The sequence below is a fragment of the Nicrophorus vespilloides genome, unplaced genomic scaffold (assembly GCF_001412225.1).
Source record: "Nicrophorus vespilloides isolate i.1.1-1 unplaced genomic scaffold, Nicve_v1.0, whole genome shotgun sequence".
NCBI classification, from domain to species: Eukaryota; Metazoa; Arthropoda; class Insecta; order Coleoptera; family Silphidae; genus Nicrophorus; species Nicrophorus vespilloides.
In genome coordinates this window covers 351616-376687 of record NW_017100083.1, presented here as the reverse complement: position 1 = coordinate 376687, position 25072 = coordinate 351616, and the positions used below count along the sequence as shown (strand labels likewise).

Below are 25072 nucleotides of genomic sequence, written 5' to 3'. Positions count from 1 at the left end.
GTATCTTTTGAATCCATTCAATCTACTATAGTTTTCAAGAGAATCACTAAAACGTAATTTTTAATTTTTTCTACTTTGAACGCGAATTACAGCCAAGTAGATAAAACCAAAGTAATGTATAAATACTCGATACATTCCCCAAATATCTAGCTTTAATATGCATCTTTTCAATTTTCAATTTCATCCGTTTTATTATAGTTTCCGAGAAAATGTGAAAACATTGCTTTTTTGCTCATAAATACTGCTTATGCCCTTTCACTGATTATCCCACTTCTTTACTGTGGCTCCTAATGCGTCTGCATCATAACACCACACAATCCTAATTTAAAGGTAATTTAAGTAAGATAATTGTTTTCATTTTTAAGGTTCAATTAAAAAAATCTATATAAAAAAACTGAAATTTAATATTCTTTTGTTTCAATAAATACATACTTAATAAATCATAGTGTTTGTACAAAATAGAAATAATCGATGATAGTTCACTAATTCATTGAATTAAACATCACAAAAATTCGTTCCAAAAAATATAAGCTTCTTCTCTTTGGGTTTCTCCTATTTCTTGTTGAAGAAACCTGGACCACCATAGCCTGCGTATCCTCCGTAACCATTGTAACCTCCTCCGTATCCAGGTTGAACTCCAACGCCTCCTAATCCACCTCCAAGTCCACCGGCATATCCAGATCCATAGCCTCCAGCCAAACTTCCTCCTCCAATACCGACTCCACTTCCGTATCCGGCTCCGCCGTATCCACCGCCTCCTCCTAAGGTGCTTCCAAGTCCGCCGTATCCGCCGCCTCCTCCTAAGGTGCTTCCAACTCCGCCGTATCCGCCGCCTCCTCCTAAAGTGCTTCCAACTCCACCGTATCCACCGCCGCCGCCCAAGCCACTTCCAGCACCGTTGTATCCAGCGCCTCCTAAGGAACCTCCAATTCCGTTATAACCGGAACCAGTGTTGTAGCTGGGACGGTAAGAACCGACTCCCTTGTTTCCATAGTAACCACTTCCGGAAGCCGAAGGCCTGTATCCATTGTATCCAGGGCGATTGTAAGTGGGTCTGTAGGCGCCGCTGCTGCTACCTGTCATTCACGAATATCAAATTAGTTTATATAATGGATAAATTGTTGAAGGTAATGAAATTTGAAGAATTGGTGCAAATAGTGAATAACCTGGCCTAAAAGGTGCATAAGCTGATGGTCTGTATGGAAAGTTGTAACCGCCCTCATAGCCGTCCCTATAACCACCTCCGTATCCAGGATACCCACCGCCGTATCCTGCGGATCCACCGTAACCGGAGGATCCGCCGTAACCAGCGGCTGCGCCATATCCTGCAGCACCACCTGAAGCTCCACTGTAATATCCTCCTTCATTTCCTGTGTACAGGCCGTATCCACCGCAAAGGGCGCTACCAACCAATCCACTGACCAACAAAATCTGAAAAAGATACAAAAATTAAATAACTTCAGTATTTACAACAAATTTAGTAGTACTTATAATCAAAGATTATATAACGCATTTGCGTGAGACGAAAAATATTAAGCTGAAAACAATATCTGCTGCTAATTGCTATTTTCCAATAAGCGTTTCGTGCATTTTCACACACAAACACCACTTTAATTAGCGTTAATTAGACAAGATATTAAAAATAATTTGCACCTGAATTGCCACATTTTAAAGCGATTTCTTATAAATAACACTATTTTGAAAGGTTTAGGTTAATTTCATAATAACTTTTATTTTCATACCTTCATTTTCTATAACATAATTTTGTAGTCAAATTGTTTAATTCATGTAAGTTTTTTTATTTTTTATGAATTTATAATTATTTATCTACATTGTTCAGACGCAATTAATTCGTAGGATTAAGTTAAAAAATATAGTAATCCTTTTTAATTATTGTTTAATATATTTATTAATTGTTTTGCAAAATTATTAAATTTTGTTGTTATGATTACTACTGTATATTAGAGGGAGAGAGAATAATTGTTTATGGTTTAACTGATACACAATCAATGCAAAGGTCAGAGTTTTATCTTCAACATGTATATTTAATGATACATTTAGCGTGCATGATTATATAATAATTTATTATAAAACGAAAATGTAAAAATTAAATTGTCATATTTAGATCTTCAATAAACATTACGTAGTAGCAGAAGATGTAATTTTGATGTTATAATTAATTCCTACAAAATGTTTAAAAAATCTAATTTTCGAAAATTAAAAAAAAGCTTAACATTGAAAAAATGTACACTCGTTTAAAGAATTGTTAAACAATTATCAAGTACTATTGTTGCTCTCATATTCTTATACTTAATATATTATGTAACAATTCAATGATGATTCACATGTGTAAAATTTGAATACGAGGCCCTTGATATAGAGTTTAATGAAAATGCAAATGCGATCAATTATAATTTTCCTGCCGACTGCAATAAACAATTTTCCCATGTTTTTCTTTCCTGTTAATAGGCGTGAGTCAGGAGATGCAAATCTCCGAGGGAACAAACAAAAAAAAAAGAAATATGAAAAACCGCGCGCGTAATAATTGAAATCGAAACAAGTCGACCAATTAAAAAGCTGCTAGTCTTGAACTGTTGGAGCATTAAAATCAAATTGCAAATGGAGGCCTGCAAATTGCTCTTAATTGGGATGGCAAGGATTGATGCAATCTCTATTATTGAACCCAATTCTCTTAGTGTTATTCCTCTGGAGGACAAAAAAATATGTATACAAGATTTAATTGATGAAAGTTCAATAACGTTTTTAATTAAAGTGCAGCAAAAATGTGCAATTATTTAATGATTATTGTTAATAATACTTATTTTTTTATATTAATTGGTTTTCTTGTTATTTTCTATTGATCAATTGTATATAGTGAATATTAATCGAATCACCTGTCCACAAATCATCTTGCTTAACTTTTGCAAATTTTTGAAGCTATCAATTAAGTATTGGTTTTTATTCTTCAATGTACTTCATGTACCCGCATGGTGCTGGTAATCAGTTCAAATAAATACAGTAATACCACGCATAGTGTGGGTAATCAGTTTCGCCAATATATCGGACTAATTCAAAACCGGACTAATCGATACGAACAAAATACTTAACCGTACAAAAAGGGAAAAAATCGATCGTTTTTTTCTAAATTCTCATCTCATTTTTAATAAAATTTGTACGCGAATCAATACAAAAATGAAACTATCATTAAGTAATTGAAATTATTGTGTAAAATCTACTTTTAACTTAGAATTTTACTAGTTTTATTCGAGATTTTTTAATGTTGATGTTACGATAATTTTCAGTATATTTGTTAAAAAATATTCTTAAATAACAAAGAGAAACATCAAAATATTTCTAGTTACACACAAATTATAACAAAAAGATTTACTCACCGAGAAGATCATCTTCCTGATTGAACACAACTGAATGTAAGATTTGCAATTGAATGTAACCTATTTTTTCGGTTTGGGTCTTTCTTGTGCATTGGCTTGCAAATTTTCGTCGTTTTGCATTTATATATGTACGGACGTAGCCTTGTCCGTCTCCCACTTTACCAGCAAGTTTAGCAATACTTCTTCTACAGATTCACATACATACCCATACGCACTACAAAACTTCACTTTTACCCGTGTTTACTTGACACAGGTGTCAAAGTGCGTTTTTCCTTCTCTTCCATAACATTCATTATAAATGGTTTCCTTGTCTTCCTCAATATTTGTTATAATTTGCACATCTCCGTTTCGGATGTGTGAATGTTAGCTCAACGTAAGATAACAAAGAAATATATTCATTTCATTTAGATGATTCCTTTCATTATATAACACTTAATGCTATATCGTAACCATCAATTAATACTTGGAATACATCAACGATTCATTAATAACATAATTAAAATTGACTTGTAAATGGTTTATTTTTTAACATTAAGATATTTCAGTATTATGTGAATTTCTTCAATCATTTCTCAGATTCACAGTCAAATTCTTTACTTATTACACTTCATACTTTCATTGCAAATTATTATATTCATATTTAAAAATATAATCTTGATTTTTAAGAAATAAACCAAAATAATAAGCAATAATTTGGTTTCTTTCTATAATCATATACTTAATATTTAATAAATGATTCAAAGTTTAGATTTGGAAATCTACTTTCTTTACAGCAGATAAGAAAAGGAAACAACAATTACGTTAATATTTGAAGAATTCTTGCAATTTTATTTAAAGATAAATATAAATCTTTATTTGAAAATGAAACAAGAAATTGTGTATTAAAAACAGTTATATTTAATTAAGAATTTGTATATTAGTTTCTTAATAAATTTAGACCATAGATTTTGTAATTAAGTTATAATTGTACTATAAATTAACAAAGTAAGAATAAAGGTATTAAGACATAAAAAGACAATAAATCTGAAAAAAGTTCTCTAATTTATTTCAAGATTTCCTATAAGAATAACTTCAACTCGAAGATATCATCAATAACCTTCTATATTGTAGACAATACTAAAGTAATTTCCTCTAAACTACTTTATAATTATGTGATTATAGCAATTGCTAAGGTTAATTTTAATTCATATAAGTTTCAATATTATTCACGACCTTAATGTTACATTTCAAGTTCAAGTTTAGTAGATTTACGTCACATCCGATTTCCTGTCAACGTAGACCTTTAATAATTTTGGCAATGAATCATTTATTGCAAATTTTCTAATTATTCTTTAATTACTAAGTTTTATGTTGAAATAATATAAATAGTAAAAGGAAGTATTACACTTTTTTTGTCATCGATAATGAAACTAAGAATTCGAAGACTTCTGCGGCCGAGGTTCTTTCCACCAGACCGTAAACATGTTAAAAAGGATGAAATCCATCCTTGGTACACCATGCGTGTATTCGAAGTACACAATTTAAAGCGATAAATCCTCTCAATACGTTAACAATAATGAAATTTGAGAAAAAATAAAGGTAAAAAAAACCTTATTTGTAACAGAAAAATCAGGCGCGACTGACATGTTTCGTGGCCTCAGAAAAATAAGAATCATGTACTTGTTTTTTCGTTGACACTAAATTAATTAAATTACACGGTACATCCAAGTTAAAAACAGAATTTTACTCCTGACAATTAGAATATTTATGAAAACAAAACAAGAAACGTGTTGGAAATACCCAAGGCTTTTTTTAAATTTGTATCAGAAATATTTTTCTTTATAAAATTCATTTTGTTCTTAATTATTATTTACTATTACTTTGCTAATATAAATAATATTTGTATACTTCTCCAAAACGAACTTTTTATTTAAAAACTTATAAAAGTTAAGCAAAAGTTAGTTGAATAGGCGATATTTTACCAACTTTGTTAATTTTAATGAAGTTTTACTAGTATAATAAATAATTAACATTCATATATTCTATATAGACAACTGTGGTCGATAGTCTTTAAAAAAAAAACTTTTTAAAAAATACATGATCTTTTCATTAAATTTTTGTGGTGATTGAATCCGATTTGTTTGTTTTCCTAAAAATGGATTTTACATTTTTAATGAAGCGATTGCAAATCGGAATGGGAAATGATGTCAAGGTGGCCGTAATTACGTTACTATATTATACCTCCACTATTGGCCATACCAATTAAAAACCGGATGCAAAAGTTTTGCTGTCTCTAAAACTGTAATAGCTTAAAATCCAGAAACGATATATTTGTACATATTCATCTACTTTTATTATGTAATTCAATTAATTGTTCTAATCATTAATAGTATTTGGTACACTTTGCATACATTTGTATTACATGTCACACAAAAGTCAAGTCACTAAATTTGACAAATGTCAAATTTTCTAATGTCAGAAACCTTCAACATCTACTGTGCCAACATATCCACCCCTGAAGATGATTCCACTCATTCGGCCTGTCCCACCAAATCACAGCTTATTGGTTTCCAACACACCCTATTCGAGATGTCGCACTGAGGATCAATCTTTGGAATGTCGACATCGAAGAATCCGACACCACCAAATATCTCGGCATCCTGCTTCACATGAGCCTTGATCAAAGTCTGTTAATCAAAAACATCCTGAAAACAGTAAATCATCGATTCAACCTAATAGCCTGCTTTAGGTCCAAACTGGGAGGATGTTCTACCGAAACACTAGTGCATATTTACAAAACTTACATCCGCCCTGTCATCACACACCCCATCGCAATTCACACCCTCATTTCACCTCAATTATCCGGAAAATCCTAAAGCTCCATTACAAATATTAGTCGGTTCAACTCTAGGAGCATGTTTCATTCCCCAGCATAACAGAATTCATAAAAACACTCCAAGGAAAATTCATTCAAACTTCCTCCCAGTAAATGTCTCAGGCCAAAACCAAAAATAAAAATCCCATTCCCTCCAGCCAAATCTAGAAACCGAAATCCCATCTTCAATGACTTGATCCAAAACATAAATCCATGTTTTCTATAATGTCTTTCCATTTCTCTTAGTGCATATGTATCTATCTTCCCATAATGTGCATTATCTTTATAATTGTATGTATCCTATAACATTTATATATTCTCTATAATGTGTATTCATGTTCTAAATGTCATTATAGCTTTAAAATGTGTTTCTAACCTACTTTCCAAAATGTGTATCTAATCCCCATAATGTGTATAATTTTTGTTTTGTCATTACTAAAACCAGTAATCCATAAAAAGCATGCTGAAAGAGCTAAGGCTTAAGCAGTATGACTACTCATGTATAACCATAGATGTAACCTATATCATATAACAAATAAAAACATTTGAAACTAATTATGTAATTCAATAAATTATTCTAATAGTTAATACTATTTGGTACACTTGACATATATTTATATTACATGTCATACTAAAGTCATGTCACAAATTTTGACAAATGCCATTTTTTCTCTAATGTCAGAAACGTTTATTACGTAATTGAATAAATTATTCTAATAATTAATAGTATTTGGTACACTTGGCATACATTTATATTACATGTCACACAAAAGTGTGACAAATGTCATTTTTTCTAATGTCAGAAATGTTTATTATGTAATTCAATAAATTATTCTAATAGTTAATAGTATTTGGTACACTTGGCATACATTCATATTACATGTCACACAAAAGTCATGTCACTAAATTTGACAAATGTCAATGATTAAAATTCTGTATAACTACAAAAATATAATTTAAATTTACTAAATTTTACTAATTGATGTCACAATGTCTCTATTTTCACGTTGTTTGATTTTTTTGATATAATAAAAAGAAAATAGTATTTGCATTCCTAATTAAATATAATTGCTTTGTTTTTTTTTTCTATTTAGAATTACTTAAAGGATTAAGGTTCAAGCTATAGGCTCTTGCTAATAAAACATTGTTAATCATTATCTTATCTATGTGTATCCAATTTCTTTAAAAAAAAAGCGTATTCAAATTATACAAAAACTTGTTTTCAAAAAAAATAAAGCATTATCGATAAGTGTGTTCCGTACTGTTGGTTAGTTAATAGTAACTTTAACGACTACTTCCAAACTCAATATGTTCTTCAAAAATACAAGAATTAAGCAATATGTGGCTGGATTTACAGGTAAGATATTATCAATTTTGTTATTATACAATTAAAAAATTAATATTTTTTGTTTCATTAATTTTGTTGAATTTTTGTAAAAAAAAATGTGTTCATTCAACAGAAATTGATGTTTCTAAATCATTACGATTTATTCAACCATATCAATGGAAAATATGTTTTCGAAATTGGAAAAAATGCAAAGAAAAGCTTACCTAATTAGTCTTATCGATTTGACGCTCAATTAAACATAATTAAAAAAACTATATTACCATAGAAACAAAAGATAAGATTAACGCTCATATTTTACAGACAATTGAACATCAATTATTATTTAATAATAATACCAAATGTATTTGTTAAAAACAAAACGACTTCTTCCAACTAAAGTGACATACAAAATATGTCAATATATAAATATATTAGAAAATACTATGAAATATAAATATGGATATAAATATTATGATATTTTTTGAAATCAGACAACAATTACAAAAAAACTGTAATGTCACAAATAAAACTTATTACATTTTTTTAAAATTTTAGCTTTAAGTTACATTAATTAATTAAACTTAATGAATTTCAGCTTGCATGTCTTTAGCTTCTGCAACAATTTACATGACATGGTCTTCTCCAGCTCTTCCTATATTGCTTGGAGAGGATTCTCCGTTGGGTTCACCAATGGACGTCGTAAGTTCTTGCAAAAAGTGTTAGAGAAATGATGTAATCCATGCTGTTGCAGGAAGATGCTTCTTGGATGATTTCCATATTCATTTTGGCTAGTTTACTGGGAGCGCCGCTCACTGCTTACCTTCTGGATAACATTGGACGTAAGAACACGCTTCTCCTTTCCGCGTTCTTCACATTTCTACCATGGTTCTTGATCATCTTCGCAAATGCCCCATGGATGCTTTACGTCGCCAGAACACTTGGCGGAATTGGTTATACAATGGCGCAATCGGTAAATTAATGTATTTTCTTTTAAATTTAATTTAAACAATTGTTTAACTTTAGGGATCTGTTATTTATATAGCAGAAATAGCTGATAAGGATATTAGAGGACGATTGGCTGTAATTACGAATGCTATCAAACTCTTAATAGGTTTCTTAATCCTTTCTGTGGGTCCATTCGTATCGTATACAGTGCTTGGAATTATGTGCGCCGTCCTCCCACTGACCTTCTTTCTCATCTTCATTTCGATGCCGGAATCTCCGTATTATTTGTTACAAATCGGAAAACGCGAGGATGCGAGGAATGCCTTAATCAAATTCCAACCCGCAGGAGTGGATGATAAAACTTTAGATCAAAGGTTAGATGAGATTTCCGATTCAGTATATTCCGATATGGAGAATAGCATGGGATACAAGGAATTGTTTACCAACAAGGAATACCGGTCCGGTATTTTGATCATGGCTGGTCTTAACACTTTCCAACAGCTGAGCGGTTTTGTAGCTATCGAGTCTTACCTGCAAACCATTATAGAATCATCTAGCAGTATTTTATCCCCACAACATTCGAGTATTATTTTTGGGGTCATCCGCATACCAGGAGCGATTATTTCCTCTTTTTTTATAGATCGTCTAGGAAGGAAGCCGGTTCTGCTATTATCCTTCGGAATATGTGGTTTGGCTTTACTCTCTGAAGGCACTTACTTCTACCTGCAGGATTTCGTCCATGCCAACGTCGACGTCATTTCCTGGTTACCCACCACCAGCATCGTTATATACTTGATCGGCGAATCGTTTGGTTTGGTGGAGGTTCCGTTCCTGCTGATGGGTGAATTGTTTCCTATTAACATCAAAGGTGTTGCTGTGACAACTTGCGGTTGCTACGGCGATATTCTGGCCTTCACTATATCCAAGATCTTCAGCCCGATCTGCGTTGCTTGGGGCTACTACACGGCATTCTGGATCTTCACCTTCGGATGCATCGCCGGGTGCGTCTTCATATACACGGTTGTTCCCGAAACCAAAGGAAAAACTTTCGAAGAGATCCAGCGTAAACTAAAAAAGAACTCTGAAAGCAATCAATAAATCGCAGTTTACTACTTTTTATGAAATTTGCTTCTCATCTTCGTGTTTTCAATCATGCAGCATAATCTCATCCAAGTTTTTGATAAATTTCAATGTTATTATTTAACATATTCATTATTCAAAATTTTACATAAAATAACTACATCAATTTAAGTTAAACAAAAAAATATTGTCTTAAGTTAAAATGATCACAACACAGTAATAATCATTCATATTCTTATCTTTATTGTGATAGGATCAATGTCTCTATTTTTACGTTATTTGATGTTTTAGTATAATAAAAATTAATTATATGATTACGAAATCTATGATCATAAATAATTAAGAAATGAAGGATTCTTAATTAAATATAATTACTTAGGATCTCTATTATAGGATTACGGTTCAAACTAAAGGCTTTTGCCAATAGAATAATGTTATTCTTTATCTTATCTATGTAACATGGCCAAATGAATGTAAATAAAAACGTATTCAAATACACACAAAACTTCTATTCTGAAAAAATAATTAAACATTGTCGATAAGTGTGTTTTATAGTGTAGGTTAGTTAAAAGTGTTGTACATTCATAACTTTTTCGTAAATTTCTAAAATCAGTATGTTCTTCAAAAATACACGAATTGTGCAATATGTGGCTGGATTTACAGGTAAGATTTAATCAATATTGTTATTATAATATTAACTTCTCTTTTAATATTATAATATTTATATTGTATATCAGGTCATTAAATTTATGTAAAAAGTTTATTTTCATTCATGATTGCGATTCATTCAACCATATAAATGGAAAAGATATTTTCCAAATGGAAATAATCTAAAGAAAAGCTTAGCTAATTAGTCTTAACGATTTTAAATTAGAAACCGTTATTACCATAGAACAAAAAAAAAATATAAAAATAACACTCATATTTTAAAGACAATTGAATTTATTATATAACAACTGCATTTGTTAACAACAATTATTTATAAATAAATACTAATTAGTACAATGTTGACAAAATACATTAATTCCTATATTTTTTGTCTACATTTGTCTAATTGACAAAAAATACTGAAAACTGTAAATTTCAATTATTTATAATTAACTAAAATTTTAGCTTGTATTTTAATATTAATTGATATTTAAAGTTTTCGAAATACATGTTTTACATTATTTTTAAATTCAGACATATTAAGGATAAAAAATGTACAGCAAATTATTATAATAAACCAAAACTATTTGAGGACAATAAAAAAAATGTTAATTAAATAAATAATCTTATATACAACATAACACGTAGATGTTAAGTTTTACGTTAATGTATCTTAATTTATTTCATAAGAACAAATTTGAAAAATATACAATAAAAAAAAATTCCATAATTATTTGAAATATGTATTTTTTGAAATATTTTTTCACAGACTTGGACTAATTTTACACTTGAGATTTAGATCAAGGAAAGATGCGTTTCATTGTAATAGTATACTTTATAAATGTAAACATTAAGTTACACTAAGTAATTTATTTATTATCGATACATACCTGAGATAAGATTTCGAATAGTGCGTTTTCTTTTATTGAAAATAGTGGATTGTTTTTGCAATCATGTTATGATTATTTTTCTCAGTTATAACAATCATTTGCTTATCATACAAATAATATTTTTTTTCGGAATTTAATTCTAAAGTTCCAACTGGAACAATTGAATTTTACCGTTTTTTTTAATAACTACTTAACTAATTAATATATAATAAGTATGATGATACTTTCAGCTTGCATGTCTTTATCTTCAAAATTGGTTGGAGAAGATTCTTCATTGGGTTCACCAATGGACGTCGTCAGTATTTGCAAAAAGTGTTAGGAAAGTGAAGTAATCCGTACTGTCGTAGGAAGATGCTGATAAGGATATTCAAGGAAGATTGGCGAACGTCTTGAAACACTTCATAGGCTTTTTAATCTTCTCTGTGGGACCATTCGTATCGTACACAGTACTTGGAATCATGTGCGCCGCCTTTCACATCTTCATTTCGATGCCGAAATCTCCGTATTATTTGATGCAAGTCGAGAGAAGCGAGGATGCGAGGAATGCCTTGATCAAATTCCAACCCGCAGGAGTGGATGATAAAACCTTAGATCAAAGGTTAGATGAGATTGCCAATTCGGTATATTCCGATATGGAGAACAGCATGGGATAGAATTTTATTTCAAGCAAGGAAATGTGGTATTTGGCTAATGGCTGGTATTGCCACCTTCCAACAGCTGAGCGGTTTTATAGCTATCGAATCTTACCTGCAAACTATTATAGTATCATCCAGCATCATTATATCCGCTCAATATTCGACCTGGCGCAATCGTTTCCGCTATGATTATAGATCGCTTGGGAAGGAAGCCGGTCCTGCTGATATCTTATGGATTATGTGGTTTAGCTTTGCTTTCTAAAGGCATTTACTTCTACCTGCAGGATTTCGCTCATGCTAACGACGACACCATATCCTAGCTACCCACCACTGGCATTTTTATTTTCTTGATCGAAGAATCGTTCGGTTTGATAGAAGTTCCATACCTGCTGATGGGCTATTAACATCAAAGGTGTGGCTGTGACATCAGGAACTTGCTATAGCGGTATTCTGGCCTTTGCCATGTCCAAGATCTTCAGCCCGATCAGCGTCGCTTGGGGTTACTACACGATATTCTGGATCTTCACCTTCACCTTAGGATGCATCACAGGATGCAGGTGCCCGAGACCAAAAGAAAAAGCTTTGAGGAGATCCAGCGTAAACTGAAAAAAAAATCTGATGACAATCAATAAATCCTACTGTTTGCCTACTTTTTTTTATATTGTTTGCTTCTCATCAGCGTTTTGTCAATCATGCACTGTAATCTCATTCATTCATTATCTAATTTATAGGAGATCTCTATCCTTTATCAATTTGCACTCAACGTATGCTAATAGCTATACACATTTCTTTTTGGGACTCGATTATCTTACACTAATCTAATCAATTCTCCTGAAACCATATAAATGTTAGTTGGACGGTAGTTTCATGCTCATTCGGTGATCTTCGCCATGGGTTTCCAAATCAAAAACACCAGGTACATGCAGTACGTCGCTGCATTGGCAGGTAATCAATTGAATGATAGTAGCTTTAACATCACCATTAACTTTGACATATATTACAGCGACTATATCCATATCCGCTGGATCCATGTACATTTCGTGGTCATCACCAGCAGATAAAAGTCTTCAACCTGGAGAATCATCATTGGAAGACCCTATTGTTGGCGTAAGTTGCTTTTCTCTTTTAAATCAACAGATCAATTTAATTGTTATTTTAGGAAGAATTATCTTGGTTGAAATCGATATATTTACTCGCCGGATTGCCTATATCACCTTTGGTGGCTTACCTTTTGGATAAGATTGGACGCAAATGGACCTTAATGCTAGGTGGATTTTTTCTCTTTTTCCCTTGGTTCATCATCATCTTCGCCACGAAATCCTGGATGGTCTTTCTAGGACGGTTCCTCGGAGGATGCGGCTACGGATTTGTAGTGAACGTAAGCTTAATCCTTTAGATAAGATTTCTAGAACGGAAGTGAATATCGTAATTTATTTTCAGGGATGTTCGATTTACAATGGAGAAATAGCAGACAGCGATATCCGCGGTAAATTGGGAACCAGTTTTAATTTGATGAAACTCGTTGGTAACATGCTGGTACTCGGTGCTGGACCCTTCATATCCTACCAAGCGTTGGGTGCCATTTGCGCTGTTGTTCCAGTCATATTCATGGTTGTATTCTACTTCATGCCTGAATCTCCCTTTTATCTTGTGCGTTGCGGGAAAATGGAAGAGGCCAAATCCGTCCTCTGCAGATTATCACCGCAGAATATGGAAGATGCCGAAATCGAGAAGAAGCTGCTGAAGATCAGCGACATCGTTAAATCCGACATGGAAAACAAAATGAGCTTCAAGGAATTTATCACGAAGAAGGAGTACAGGAAGATCATTTTCATCATATTCGGCGTGAAGACGTTGCAGCAGATGGCCGGAAACGCCGCAATCGAGGGTTACATGCAACACATTATCGAAAGTACTGGGAGCAGCATTTCATCGGAAATGTCTAGTATCATCTTCGGAGCCGTCCAATTCCCAGCAAGTAACTATATTTCATCAAATAGTGAAAACAGAAATTAATTAATTTTTCATTATTTTCAGCAATTTTGTCATCACTTGTGGTCGATAAAATGGGAAGGAAACCTATGCTTCTCATTTCCGCTTTGATTTGCGCTCTTGCCCTTATTGGTGAGGGTGTCTACTTTTTCCTACAAAACTACCTCATGGAGGATGTCACAGCGCTATCCTGGCTCCCAACAACGGGTATAGTACTGTTCTTGGTTTCTAGTACCTTTGGAGTCTTAAATCTACCTTACGTACTGCTCGGTGAGCTTTTCCCAACTAACATCAAGGGAATTGCCGTTACAACCGCCACTTTCTATGGTTTTCTACTTGCTTTTATTGTCACGAAGATCTTCGAGCCGATCAAACAGGCTTGGGGTTTCTATACCATCTTCTGGATCTTCGCAGGATTCTGCATAGCCGGCGCTCTCTTTGTTCTCTTCTTCTTGCCAGAGACGAAAGGCAAGAATTTCGATGAGATCCAAGCCAAGATCAACTATGGAAAACATTGGAGGGATCATATGACTTCCAAAAATGAAACAGAAACGAAAAAGGATAATGAAACCAATACAAAACAGGAGGAAAAATACTGAAATGCAGGACAATCCTGTTGAAATCCATATTATATTAATATATACCTAGGTGTATTATATTAATACCCAGATTATTTTAATTATATTTTTAATTAATTATTTTATCAGAGGCATAATTTTCAATTTGTATCTTCAATAATTTATGTGTTGTTATTGAAGAGCCTATATTTTTTTATGTAATAAATATAAGTATTAGTTACACCGACTTATTTATATACACAAAATATGTACAAATTTTATATAACGTCTACATTCTGTGCCTATTATATTTTGTCTCGTATAGTAATGAATAAGCCATTTCATATCAATGCTTACTCGACAAAAGTCGTCGTTGGTGGAGAGAAGAATTGCAAAGTTTGTATTAAAAAAGTAACGTGTGTAAAATTTGGTAAAAATTAATATTTCTGTCCTGAAACTGCATAGATTTGTACTTAAGGCTAATGATTAATATGTGTATCTTCTTTGTATATATTGCAATAATACAAAGAAGCAAATATTTGTTCTATTCTAGTTTGAATAATACTAGAAACTCCATCTAGGTCTCTTCGTGCAAATTAATTTCAAACTGTCCAATAAGAAGATTGGACGGTCACAAAGAAGCAAAGAAGATTCTTTGGAAAACATTTTTTTATTGCCAGATCGAAAAAGCATATTTATTTACTTTCCAAATATAAATATGCGTTAGTATTCCAAAAATAACAGTTTGAAAACGGTGATAGCACGATGGAGAAACGCAAATCCCAACTGGTTTCGAACTACAACAAATTGGAATTGGAGTGTTCAACATTGATTCGTCTTATACATGTCCTTCTCCAAAAGGTGAGTACAACTTTTTAAAGATTCGTGTCGTTCAATTGAAGAATTTTTTAAGAATTCGGATGCCGTCCAAGAAATAACATGCATGGGAGCGGATGAGCTGATGAAGAACAAAAACTGTTTCCTGAAAGTATATCAGGATGTATCCAATAATATTCAGAAAGTTCTCTCCATGAATGTTGAGCTGGAATTGTATTTTGAGGATGATGATGTACCATCAGATAGTACAGTGCTTGCTCTTGACTACAAATCTGCCCCAGTAAATACTCAGGACGTTTCTATTAAGAAGAAAATTGATGAAGCCAAATTTATGAAGAAAACAAGGGTGCAGCAAAAGAAACTCACATTGATACCAGATTTAATGCTGAAGGGAGTTAATAGCAATTCCACATCTGTGGACAGTGACTTGATGAGTAATCTTCATATGAATGAATTAAAGAATGTTGAACAATCATGTATTAGAGGTATAATTAATTGAGCCATTGAGAATTTCTATTTTTTAGACATTTTTTTCAATTTTTAGAAATTAAAAATGCTACAGCCCCAAATTGCAATGACCAATGCCTTTTGAGCATTTACTCTAGCCCATCACACTTTTACATTAATTTGTGTAATGATGAAACTTCCATTATTGATTCGTAAGATCTACAAAATTTTCTGTTTTATCACTTTTAATCCAATGCATTTCAGATTGGCAATGCAGTTGACTGAACTTGGTAATTCAAATGCTAAGAAATTTTGTAGCAAACATGATGCTCGTGATAAGATTAACAAGTATTGCATGGCATATTGTGAGAGCTGGAAAAGTTGGTATCGTGCTGAAGTTATTGATTGGCTTGATGTGTGTTTGTTTAACTATTGCCCTTTTACAACAATTCATCAACTAAATTGTTGCAGATGTATAAGGGAGATATGGTTAGCATCATGTTAATTGATTATGGCGAGTTGAAGCAGATCCATTGTGCATATATCCAACCATTGCCATTAACATTCTACAAGTATCCTAGGCTGGCAGTGAAATGTCATTTCGCTTATGTAACTAGTTTCTGTTAACTATTTTCATGAGTTTTAATTCAATTTGCTTCAGCTGTATCCTCCAGGCTCAACACCCACTAATCTACTGACAAAGTGGCCAAAGAAATCCTTTGCTGTATTGGAAAAGGCGTCCACTAACAAAATGTACCTTCTGACTTATGTAGAAAAGATAGGGTAAATTTATTTATCCGTTATTGATCATTTTCTTAGTTGTTCAATTTTTAGAGATTCCTATGGGATTGATCTTATTGAGAGCGAAAATAGGTCGGATGATTCTTTGGGCCAGAGAATGTTGAATTTTAAATTAGCTGTTGAGATAATCCCTCCGTCGAAACTTGTTACCAACGGGGTTCAGTCTAGTTTCATTCGCAAACAGATCGAAAAAGCTCAAAGTGGATAATCCGTTTCTTTTATGAGCTTATTGGTAAATTGTTTTCGTTCTAGGTAACGATGAAATTAATGTCGAGGACTTCGACTCTATGGAAAAAGCAGTTACAGGCTACGAAGCCACAGACGAGAAGAGGATTTGTAGGTTCACAAGTAACGGACGTTGTTTTAAAGTTGACTGTAATTTGGAGCACACCGAAATGCGAAAAGGTATTTTTATTTAGGCGTTTGAACGAAATAACTATTCGTATTATTTTCAGATGGAATTACTACGGACAAAAGGAAGGTTTTCACAGGTGAAGTAGAGTCTCTTCAGTTTCCGAGAGTCGGCGAAACTGTTGACATTAAAATCACTTATATTGTATCTCTGAAAACTTTTTACGCACATCTCCGACGACAGAATGATAATGGTAACACTACAATTACTATTTAAGATCAAATTAATTTATATTCCTAACTATATTCTTATATTTTCAGCGGATAGATTAAAACATTTAATTATGGATATGAATGATCCTGACAGAATAAAAACGTACGAAAAGTTCGATATACTCCCGGCAAGTGGAGAAATAGTTTTGGCCAAGTATTGGAACAATAAATGGTATAGATGTTTCGTAAAATCCGTGGATTCGGTGACCAATACTTTGCAACCGCAAATCCTGGTAACTATTGCTCTTTAGTGTTTGTTGCCATTGATTTACTGTAATTATCAAATTACAATACTTTTTAGGTTTTCTTTGTTGATTTTGGGGACGTGATGGAAGTCGCATTAAGCAGTATTCGAGTGATGCTTGAAGAATTCATGTACTTACCGTTTCAGGTAATTCATAATCTTATTACGTAAATTGTGCTCTTAAATTATTACTTTGAACCAATTACACAACAAAAAATACTTTTATATAATTCACTATTAATTTTCAATAGGCAGTGAAATGTAACTTGGCTTACATTAAACCATTAAAGACAATGCCAAATGAATGGTGTAGAAGATACATGGAAACCAATTATCTTTCTAAACCTTTGCAGGCAGAAGTCATGTAAGAACATATCATAGCTGTTAACATAATAATTTACAAGAGGTAATTTGCAGATACGCAGGTGTTGACGTTTTAGAAGTTGTGTTATATGAATCAGGATCGAATATAGGAAACGAACTTGTGTTTAACGAGTTGGCGGAGATACAGGAGGAACTTCTGTTACCAGCAGAGGACCAATCCATATTTTTGGAATAATCCCACCAACAGTTACTATTGAATTGTTATATTTTATTAGAATTAAATGTGTTTTGGATTACTTTATTTAGCAACAGACAGTGTTTTACTTCATTCAAATATGTATTCTGTACTAGAACTTGTAACTACAGAGAATTTAGTTAACCTTTTCCAGTAGATTAGTGGTATTTGTAGTTCCTGTGCTTCTCTGAAAAATCAAAAATTGTTGGTTATATATACCAGAGTAAGCCTCAGATGATTATGTAACTCACTCAATTTGGAATAGTTGATGGCATAGAAGAAGACCATGGATGCAGTGATGAATTGAAAGAATGGAGCAATTCCAGCCCTCTTCGGTTGCAAGTACTTGTGTTGCCATCTCCAGTAGGCACGGCTGAAGGTGCCTGCAATGGCAGATGGGGTCTTGTTCCTACGGCCGAACCATTCTCCCAATTGGTTCAGTTTCACCTGGCCAAAAGGGGTGTCCGCTGAAATTCGTGAAGGAAAAATTTACTGATTGGAATCGAATTCGATTATATAATATGATGATAGGGTGTATGAGCATGTGCAAAGTATTGATCGATTCCTATAGGATTGAAGTTCTTGGAATATATGAACATTTTTGCGATTCTTATTGATCTGGCTTTGTACTTACGTTTTCCGTAAAAACGGGCCGGATCATAAGGTCCGTGGACTTTTGGATTGTAGTCAGCAGGATAATCGCCGAACGCCATTTTTCCAACTGATGTAATCAGATGACAGCAGTCCTGGTAGATACAGGTCGATGGTGCTGCTACGATTGTACTGCCATCTATAGATACCTAAACAATTTTTCATAAATGTTTAATAATTTATAAATTTAAACTATGTACTTTTCAGGAATATCATGAAACAATCTATATACAGTTGGTTTATAAATTTATTTTATGGATAATCCAATAATTGAATCTACAATACATGATCTTTTGGTTGCATATAGTTCAAAGGCATGGGTGTAAAAACAACGGATACAATGTCAGTTACATAGGTTCAAAAAGTAAACAAGTGGTTGTGTGTAGTATTCCAACGAAAACTATACACTTTTATAACTTAAAATGTTTAGGTTACTACAATTTTCTATTAGCATTTGCTTGGTTTTTGCGTTTGAAGAGATCCTAGCAAAAAGCGAACATTCCAATGAAATGCTGGAGCAAGGGAAGATACAGTATCAGGTATGATTATATAAATCATAAGTTAACAAATTTAAAATATCGCTTATTTTTAGTTGTTACAAGAAAGGGGAGCTCTTCCAAAATTTGGACTGTGCTGGAAGCAGGCTGTGGAGCATATTGATGAGGGCTGCAGACAATTATCAGAAGAGACTCAAAGTGAAATATCCTTGCATCTAACCAATTGTTTCTTGGAAATGTCTGGACATAAAACTTACGACTGTGAGCTGAGCAAGAAACCAAATGTCAGAGCAATATGCATCAACAGCATGTCTGATAGGGCATTCAATGTGTACACAGAGTTCTACTCGCACACACAAAACATGTGCTGGTTTCTGAGGGGTCAAATTTGGCATGAAACAATCTCAGAGAACACTCAGAAAGTTGGTAAACAATTGGAGCTTTCAGCAAGGAATCAGATGGATTTGCTATTGGGTCAAAGAGAGAGTTTGGAAATGCAAAAGAAGCTGATTGATTATGGAAAGGATTTGGAAAATATCATGGGAACTTTCTTGGATTCAGCTAGGAAACATCAGGAGCTTCTGTTGGTCATGAGCAATAGTTTGAATGGGTTGCAGTCTTGGCTGTTTGGCGAGGTGTCCTGGTGGGATTCTATTGTTTTTTACGTGACTGCCTTGATCGTGGCGACGATTTTCACATCCAGCAATCGCACATCTAATGCTAAATTTCCGCTGTTGGGTTTGGTTGTTATTAGCATAATTACTGAACGGTCTTGTATTAATGTGTTCTATAGAACATTTATAAGTGACATCATTCAAACGCAAACAGATTACTATTCCTACGTCTGGTATTTTAGGTACTTGTACATTTTTGTATCCATGATTATACTCACTGTGAGTATTTACAAGTTTAAGGATTATAACGTGGAGAATAACACTTTATTGGTGAAGTTAGATAGCAATATGTTAAAGATCTTGGATTGTGTTTCAAGCGATACAAGCAAATTAAACAATCGCTTGGTAGACACATCCATTAATAGCGATAAGTTTCTAAATAATTGTTACAGATCTGAGGATGCTCTAAACGTTGTTAATGACTATTTAGACAAGTTCTCGAATAGAAGCATAACCACCTCAGCATGTTCCTACGTACAAACGAATTTCAATAATTCAACCGAAAATTATTATACGACTAAAAACACGGAAAGTGTTTATAAACCAAAGAACGTCATTGAACTGAAACGGTATAACTTGAGGAGCAGACAGAACACACCGGATAAAGCATCGATTTAACACGTTTAAATCATCTAGGAATATTGATGGATCTCATCTTCAAAGTATACTTTGTTAAATAGAATATGCATGTTATTTAAACTCTGAAAATGTGATTTAATTGTAAACTATAAACATTACATTCAATTTAGTTATGTACCAAATGCTAGTTTTAAGAATTTAACTTATTTCAATTAGTTTTTGTATAATTTTATGCTAAGTACAAATAAATCCTGAATTAAATTGGAAATTTAATGATTGATTTGGGATTCAGCAAATACTCATTTTTTGTTAATTAATAGGTTTAATTAGAGCATTTTCTTTGACAAATTGAATATGTGTAATTACGTAACTGTAGGTTTGTGTTTTGTTTACTGTTTAAACTAGTCAATAAATAACTTTGTTTCGTCTATTTTAACACAAGGAAATTTTTATTTTCGTAAATTGATAAGCAAATAAATTGAAAACTTCGAACAAATATAATTAGATTTATTTCGTATTTTCTCCACAAAATATATGTTTTATTATATTTGTATAAGTTTAGCGAATTAAAATGTACTGGAAATTCCCCTTTTTACTAAACATGAATCATTTTTTTTAACGGATACGATTAATAAGTAAATATTGAATTTATTATTGTAAATATATGTCAAGAATGATCTCATCCATCGATAGCTAAGCTTATCGATTTTTGATAAGTACGATTTAAACAGATATAGCGTTAGCTTTAACGGATATTTATACAATTCGTAAGCATCGAAACTATCCAGAAGATAGGTATTCGTTGACTACATCGTTTCAGTTGATCTTAAAGTGAGAAAACATCAAGATGAACTGCATTTTGTTGCATTTCGTTGCAATTGTGGCGTTCGTCAGTTGCGGAATCCGTAAGTAGTCATTAATTTCATTTAGTATTTTATTATACCTTATTAAGATTTTACTTTTCATTAGTTATTTTCTAACATTGATAATTCAAGAATTCATTGCTAAATTTAATCTGATTATAATGTTATTCATTTTGGCTTATTATGTAAAACATGCAATAATTATTACTAATCAATAAAATTTCAAGGTGTTGCTTATTAGTTTCACTAAACAGTGTGATTTTTCAATAATTGATTCGTTTATCTCGATTTTATCAGATAATAATGTTATTAGTTTTGGCTTATTATGTGCAATGTTATGCAACAGTTATTTGCCCAATATCTTATCATTGCAAAACATGTAATTAATTTTATTTATAAACGATGGAAAATTTTTGATCAATTAACCCATTACGTGTACAGTCTTGATCTTAGCTTTAATTGTATTGAATATTTTATTAGATGGACAAGATCAGGAATTATCCACTGGGCCGACTCAACTCAGCTGCTACATTTGCGATAGTGATGATCCTGGATGCGAAGATACTTTCAGCCCGAACAACATTGAAATCACAGATTGTTCGACTTTGGATTACGATAGTGGAAACGATGTGTCGAGGAGCGCCGTCTCCAAGAAGCCTGCCTACAGCAATTCCGTGCTGAAGAGCGTCTTCAATAACGAGAAGAAGACTAGAACTCTGAACGAATTCTACAACTGCATCAAAGTCAAGTGGACCAACAGCGATGGGTCTATAACCTTAGACAGGACCTGTGTGAAGTTGAATTCTTCCATCAAGGATGCTTGCGAGTTTATCAAGGCTGAGATTAACGACGATTCATTGAAAATGAAGAGCTGCAATGTTTGCAAAACGGATAAATGCAATGCTGCAACCAATTTGAATTCATCCGTTCTTGTCTCTATTATCATTGGATTCTTTGTTATGAAGTTTTCGTCTTAAAGCGGAGAAAGTCTTAATTTATATCTTGTTTTGTTTTTTATTTCAATTTACAATGTACGTAATAAAGTTACATATTTAATCTTAACGCAAATTACCTGATTTATTTCATATTTACTTCAAATATTTTAAAGATCATTTACAGATTAATAATATATTGATATAAGTAATTTACAAAAGAAAATCGCATCAATAATATTTCTTAATGAAAAAACTGTTATGTAATCACTTAAATTATAGAATTCTACGCAATTCAAAATAATGCAAATTGCCTAAGCAAAAAGTTTTAAACTTTTAAACATTATAAAACCAGCTCAACTGGATTAAAGTGTATAACGGGAAGTATCTGAATTCAGGGGTGGACAAACGAATTATTACGTAATCTATAAAAAATCTTTATAAGAAAATGTTTAATTTAATATTTAGGTTTATATAAGAGTTAATGTTACAACCAAGAAGATAAGTGATTCAAATTTTCTACTAATTTATTTAATATTATTTATTTTATAGAATGGATTAACGTGTATAATGGGAAGCCTATGCTAGCACATACAAACTAAATATGTTGTGTGTGGTGGAAGTAATAGAATATCAGTAAAAGTAATTTATGTTTTGATGTGTAAATCAATTTTATTTGAAGAAATATATTTTTTTAAATGTGTGACATATAACATTTGTTTTTGGTTGTAAATCAAATAATTCTAAATTAATGTGTTTCAATGCAACATTAAATTTATAATCTATGATTGATAATATTTTTCTATACAAAAATCTACGATAAAAACAAACATTTCTTGGTTTCTTTTTTAATTGAAATTGAAATCTTCAAAGATTATGTAACGTTCTAAGATAAATGTTATCATGAGTTAATGAAAAAATATACATCGTCTACACAAGATAAAGTTCTTGTAATACAAATTTGTAATCAAACTGAAATAATTTATATGGATAACATAAGATAATTAGTATATAACCGAATGAAAGTGTAAAACAAATATATATAAGTTAAATGAAAAAATCAGTATTTCATATTTTATATAATTAGAATATATTGATTAATTCTTGCATTGTTACATACAAAAATGTGTAAGCAATACAAATTAATAATTGAGATTTATTATTTTTTGTCAGTTATTATAAAAATGTTCATAATTAACTGTTATTTATAATTTTTCGATATTTTAAATTTATTTGTTGTGAGTGTTATAACAAATATAATAATTTTAAATTTTAGGAATTCTATAGAGTGCCTAGATATTATATAATCCAAATTTTACACTTTGTCTCCAAGATATAGATTCAACAACAAACAAAAAAATAAAAGACATAAAAAATGAATGAGTCAATTGTTTTGCTGAAAATAAAAATGAAGCGTCTGAAGGAACGAAAAGAAAAGAAACCTAGAAATGTTCCATCCGGAAACCATTGAGATAACTTTGCGTCTCCGGAAGGTTTATGACCGTTCATTAAACTTTTATTGTCGTTGCAGTAAAACATCCATAAAGCCCCTCGACGTGCAGTACGGTCTATTTGTTTCTCTATCTTGCGTTGAAGTAAATAAATAGAAATAAATAAATGGATGTAAACGACATTACGATAGATTCATTTCGATTGTAAAATGTTAATTAAAATACTGTAAGCCGGGCCCATAAATTTCCAACGATTTGACCTCACGTCGAGTCCATTATGTAAGACAGCGGGTGCACGACGCTGGAGATTCGAGCCCCGAAATGTAAAACAAACACACAACGAAACGAGATTTATTTTTGTGTATTCTTTTCTCTGGCTGCAAATGGTACACTTTGATTTAAAAGGTTGTCCGAAGATTGAACCAAGAGGATCCAAATAAATTATCTGGATTATCGTTTTAGTTGCTTGAAACTAGAACTTGAACTAGAAATTGCCTGTAAGTATACATGATAAACGCGCAAGTTTTTTTTTCTTCCCTCTGAAAGGGCTTCTACAAAACGCACAATATACTTGACTAGCTTCACATAGTATTAAATCGTGAGATGTTGGTAAGTAACTTATTACGTATTTGATTATGTAACTTACAGAAGTAATTGGCAAGAATCGTGGGAAGTATAAGATAGCCATTGACATTCATTATATATAACTTAACAAGTTACTTGACAAGTATGATATAGTTTGTTGTTGACTTTAGGAGTTGTTGCTAAGTGACTTATCAAGTACAGTGGAACCTCGCTTAACGAGTTTAATCCGTTCCAAGATTTCCGGATGTTTACTCGTATAGTGAAACATATTCAAAAAATACACATAATATGTGTACACACGTTTTAAAAATGATGTACGTATGTACGTATATTTTATTACTTGATCACGTAATCGTTCAAGTATCTTACGACAGTAATTGACACTTGACAAGTACGACAAAGTGCAGTTGTCTTTAAATATTATGAAATGTTGCTAAATGAAAAAGTAATTGGTTCTTCAGTACTGAATGTGTAAATTACTTAATTATTCAATATTTCATAGTGTTTAGTCTGTAGTACACATAAAGAGGTGGCTAGGTTTTATGTTGTCTGAGCAGTTTATGAATTTTACGTTTCATGACTTTACTTCTCAATTTAAGAATTCTCGAATTATGAAAAATATTGTTTATAAAGTTTGTTACACTTTCAATTTATATTTCTCAAACAGAAATGTTGAAGAAGATTACATAATAATATAAACCTTTAAAAGGATGTACGATGAGTCACAAAAGGATGAACTAATGATTGACTATAACTAATTCATATCGAATTGGATTTCGTTTTCGTGAAAGTAAAAGTTAAAAGCCAACATCTTTTGTTTTACATCTCTTTGAGAGAGCATTTTTTAGATAAAACGGAACACCAATAAAAGCCCTGGAGAATGCATTAGTGATTTCACCGAAATACTTTGAGTGTCCAAATGGAATTCCTCATAAAAATAATGGATTATTTTTAAGAATTTTAAGTCTTTTGAAAAATAAAAATAAAAATTGGTGATAATGGCTGAAG

General features: G+C 32.1%; 8 protein-coding genes across 9 annotated transcripts; 6 read left to right on the top strand and 2 right to left on the bottom strand.

Annotated features, from left to right (window-relative positions):
• Positions 1 to 451: 451 nt before the first annotated feature.
• On the bottom strand, positions 452 to 3519 carry LOC108567010 (glycine-rich cell wall structural protein 2-like). Of its 2 annotated transcripts, none has more exons than XM_017927189.1 (3): positions 3393 to 3519; positions 1167 to 1431; positions 452 to 1076 (listed from the first exon to the last, which is right to left on the bottom strand). In XM_017927189.1, exons 1-3 carry the CDS (start codon positions 3402 to 3404, stop codon positions 553 to 555), a joined length of 801 nt encoding a protein of 266 aa, XP_017782678.1. In that variant the 5' UTR covers positions 3405 to 3519; the 3' UTR covers positions 452 to 552. The 2 variants fall into 2 exon arrangements, with proteins under 2 accessions (XP_017782678.1, XP_017782679.1); XM_017927190.1 differs by having other exon boundaries at positions 1263 to 1431; positions 3393 to 3518.
• A 4006-nt stretch (positions 3520 to 7525) lies between these two features.
• Positions 7526 to 9818, top strand: LOC108567018 (facilitated trehalose transporter Tret1-like). Its single transcript, XM_017927200.1, has 4 exons — positions 7526 to 7603; positions 8169 to 8272; positions 8325 to 8543; positions 8597 to 9818. Exons 1-4 carry the CDS (start codon positions 7555 to 7557, stop codon positions 9614 to 9616), a joined length of 1392 nt encoding a protein of 463 aa, XP_017782689.1. The 5' UTR covers positions 7526 to 7554; the 3' UTR covers positions 9617 to 9818.
• Positions 9819 to 11353: 1535 nt separating this feature from the next.
• Positions 11354 to 12091, top strand: LOC108566989. The gene is made up of 3 exons (XM_017927160.1): positions 11354 to 11431; positions 11484 to 11756; positions 11900 to 12091. The coding sequence occupies exons 1-3, from the start codon at positions 11354 to 11356 to the stop codon at positions 12089 to 12091; spliced, it is 543 nt and encodes a 180-aa protein (XP_017782649.1).
• A 142-nt stretch (positions 12092 to 12233) lies between these two features.
• Positions 12234 to 14362, top strand: LOC108566988 (facilitated trehalose transporter Tret1-like). Its single transcript, XM_017927159.1, has 6 exons — positions 12234 to 12368; positions 12635 to 12716; positions 12775 to 12878; positions 12931 to 13149; positions 13212 to 13749; positions 13809 to 14362. Exons 1-6 carry the CDS (start codon positions 12234 to 12236, stop codon positions 14360 to 14362), a joined length of 1632 nt encoding a protein of 543 aa, XP_017782648.1.
• A 650-nt stretch (positions 14363 to 15012) lies between these two features.
• LOC108567000 (tudor domain-containing protein 6-like) lies at positions 15013 to 17906 on the top strand. Its single transcript, XM_017927173.1, has 13 exons — positions 15013 to 15181; positions 15234 to 15642; positions 15702 to 15816; positions 15869 to 16019; positions 16076 to 16213; positions 16266 to 16387; positions 16439 to 16605; positions 16658 to 16810; positions 16861 to 17010; positions 17078 to 17262; positions 17331 to 17420; positions 17525 to 17637; positions 17691 to 17906. Exons 1-13 carry the CDS (start codon positions 15086 to 15088, stop codon positions 17830 to 17832), a joined length of 2031 nt encoding a protein of 676 aa, XP_017782662.1. The 5' UTR covers positions 15013 to 15085; the 3' UTR covers positions 17833 to 17906.
• Positions 17880 to 18603, bottom strand: LOC108567001 (putative ATP synthase subunit f, mitochondrial). The gene is made up of 3 exons (XM_017927174.1): positions 18467 to 18603; positions 18084 to 18299; positions 17880 to 18019 (listed from the first exon to the last, which is right to left on the bottom strand). The coding sequence occupies exons 1-3, from the start codon at positions 18543 to 18545 to the stop codon at positions 17991 to 17993; spliced, it is 324 nt and encodes a 107-aa protein (XP_017782663.1). The 5' UTR covers positions 18546 to 18603; the 3' UTR covers positions 17880 to 17990.
• A 243-nt stretch (positions 18604 to 18846) lies between these two features.
• On the top strand, positions 18847 to 20390 carry LOC108567015. Its single transcript, XM_017927197.1, has 2 exons — positions 18847 to 19022; positions 19076 to 20390. Exons 1-2 carry the CDS (start codon positions 18906 to 18908, stop codon positions 20270 to 20272), a joined length of 1314 nt encoding a protein of 437 aa, XP_017782686.1. The 5' UTR covers positions 18847 to 18905; the 3' UTR covers positions 20273 to 20390.
• Positions 20391 to 21007: 617 nt separating this feature from the next.
• Positions 21008 to 22158, top strand: LOC108567020. The gene is made up of 2 exons (XM_017927204.1): positions 21008 to 21138; positions 21577 to 22158. The coding sequence occupies exons 1-2, from the start codon at positions 21081 to 21083 to the stop codon at positions 22071 to 22073; spliced, it is 555 nt and encodes a 184-aa protein (XP_017782693.1). The 5' UTR covers positions 21008 to 21080; the 3' UTR covers positions 22074 to 22158.
• Positions 22159 to 25072: the final 2914 nt, after the last annotated feature.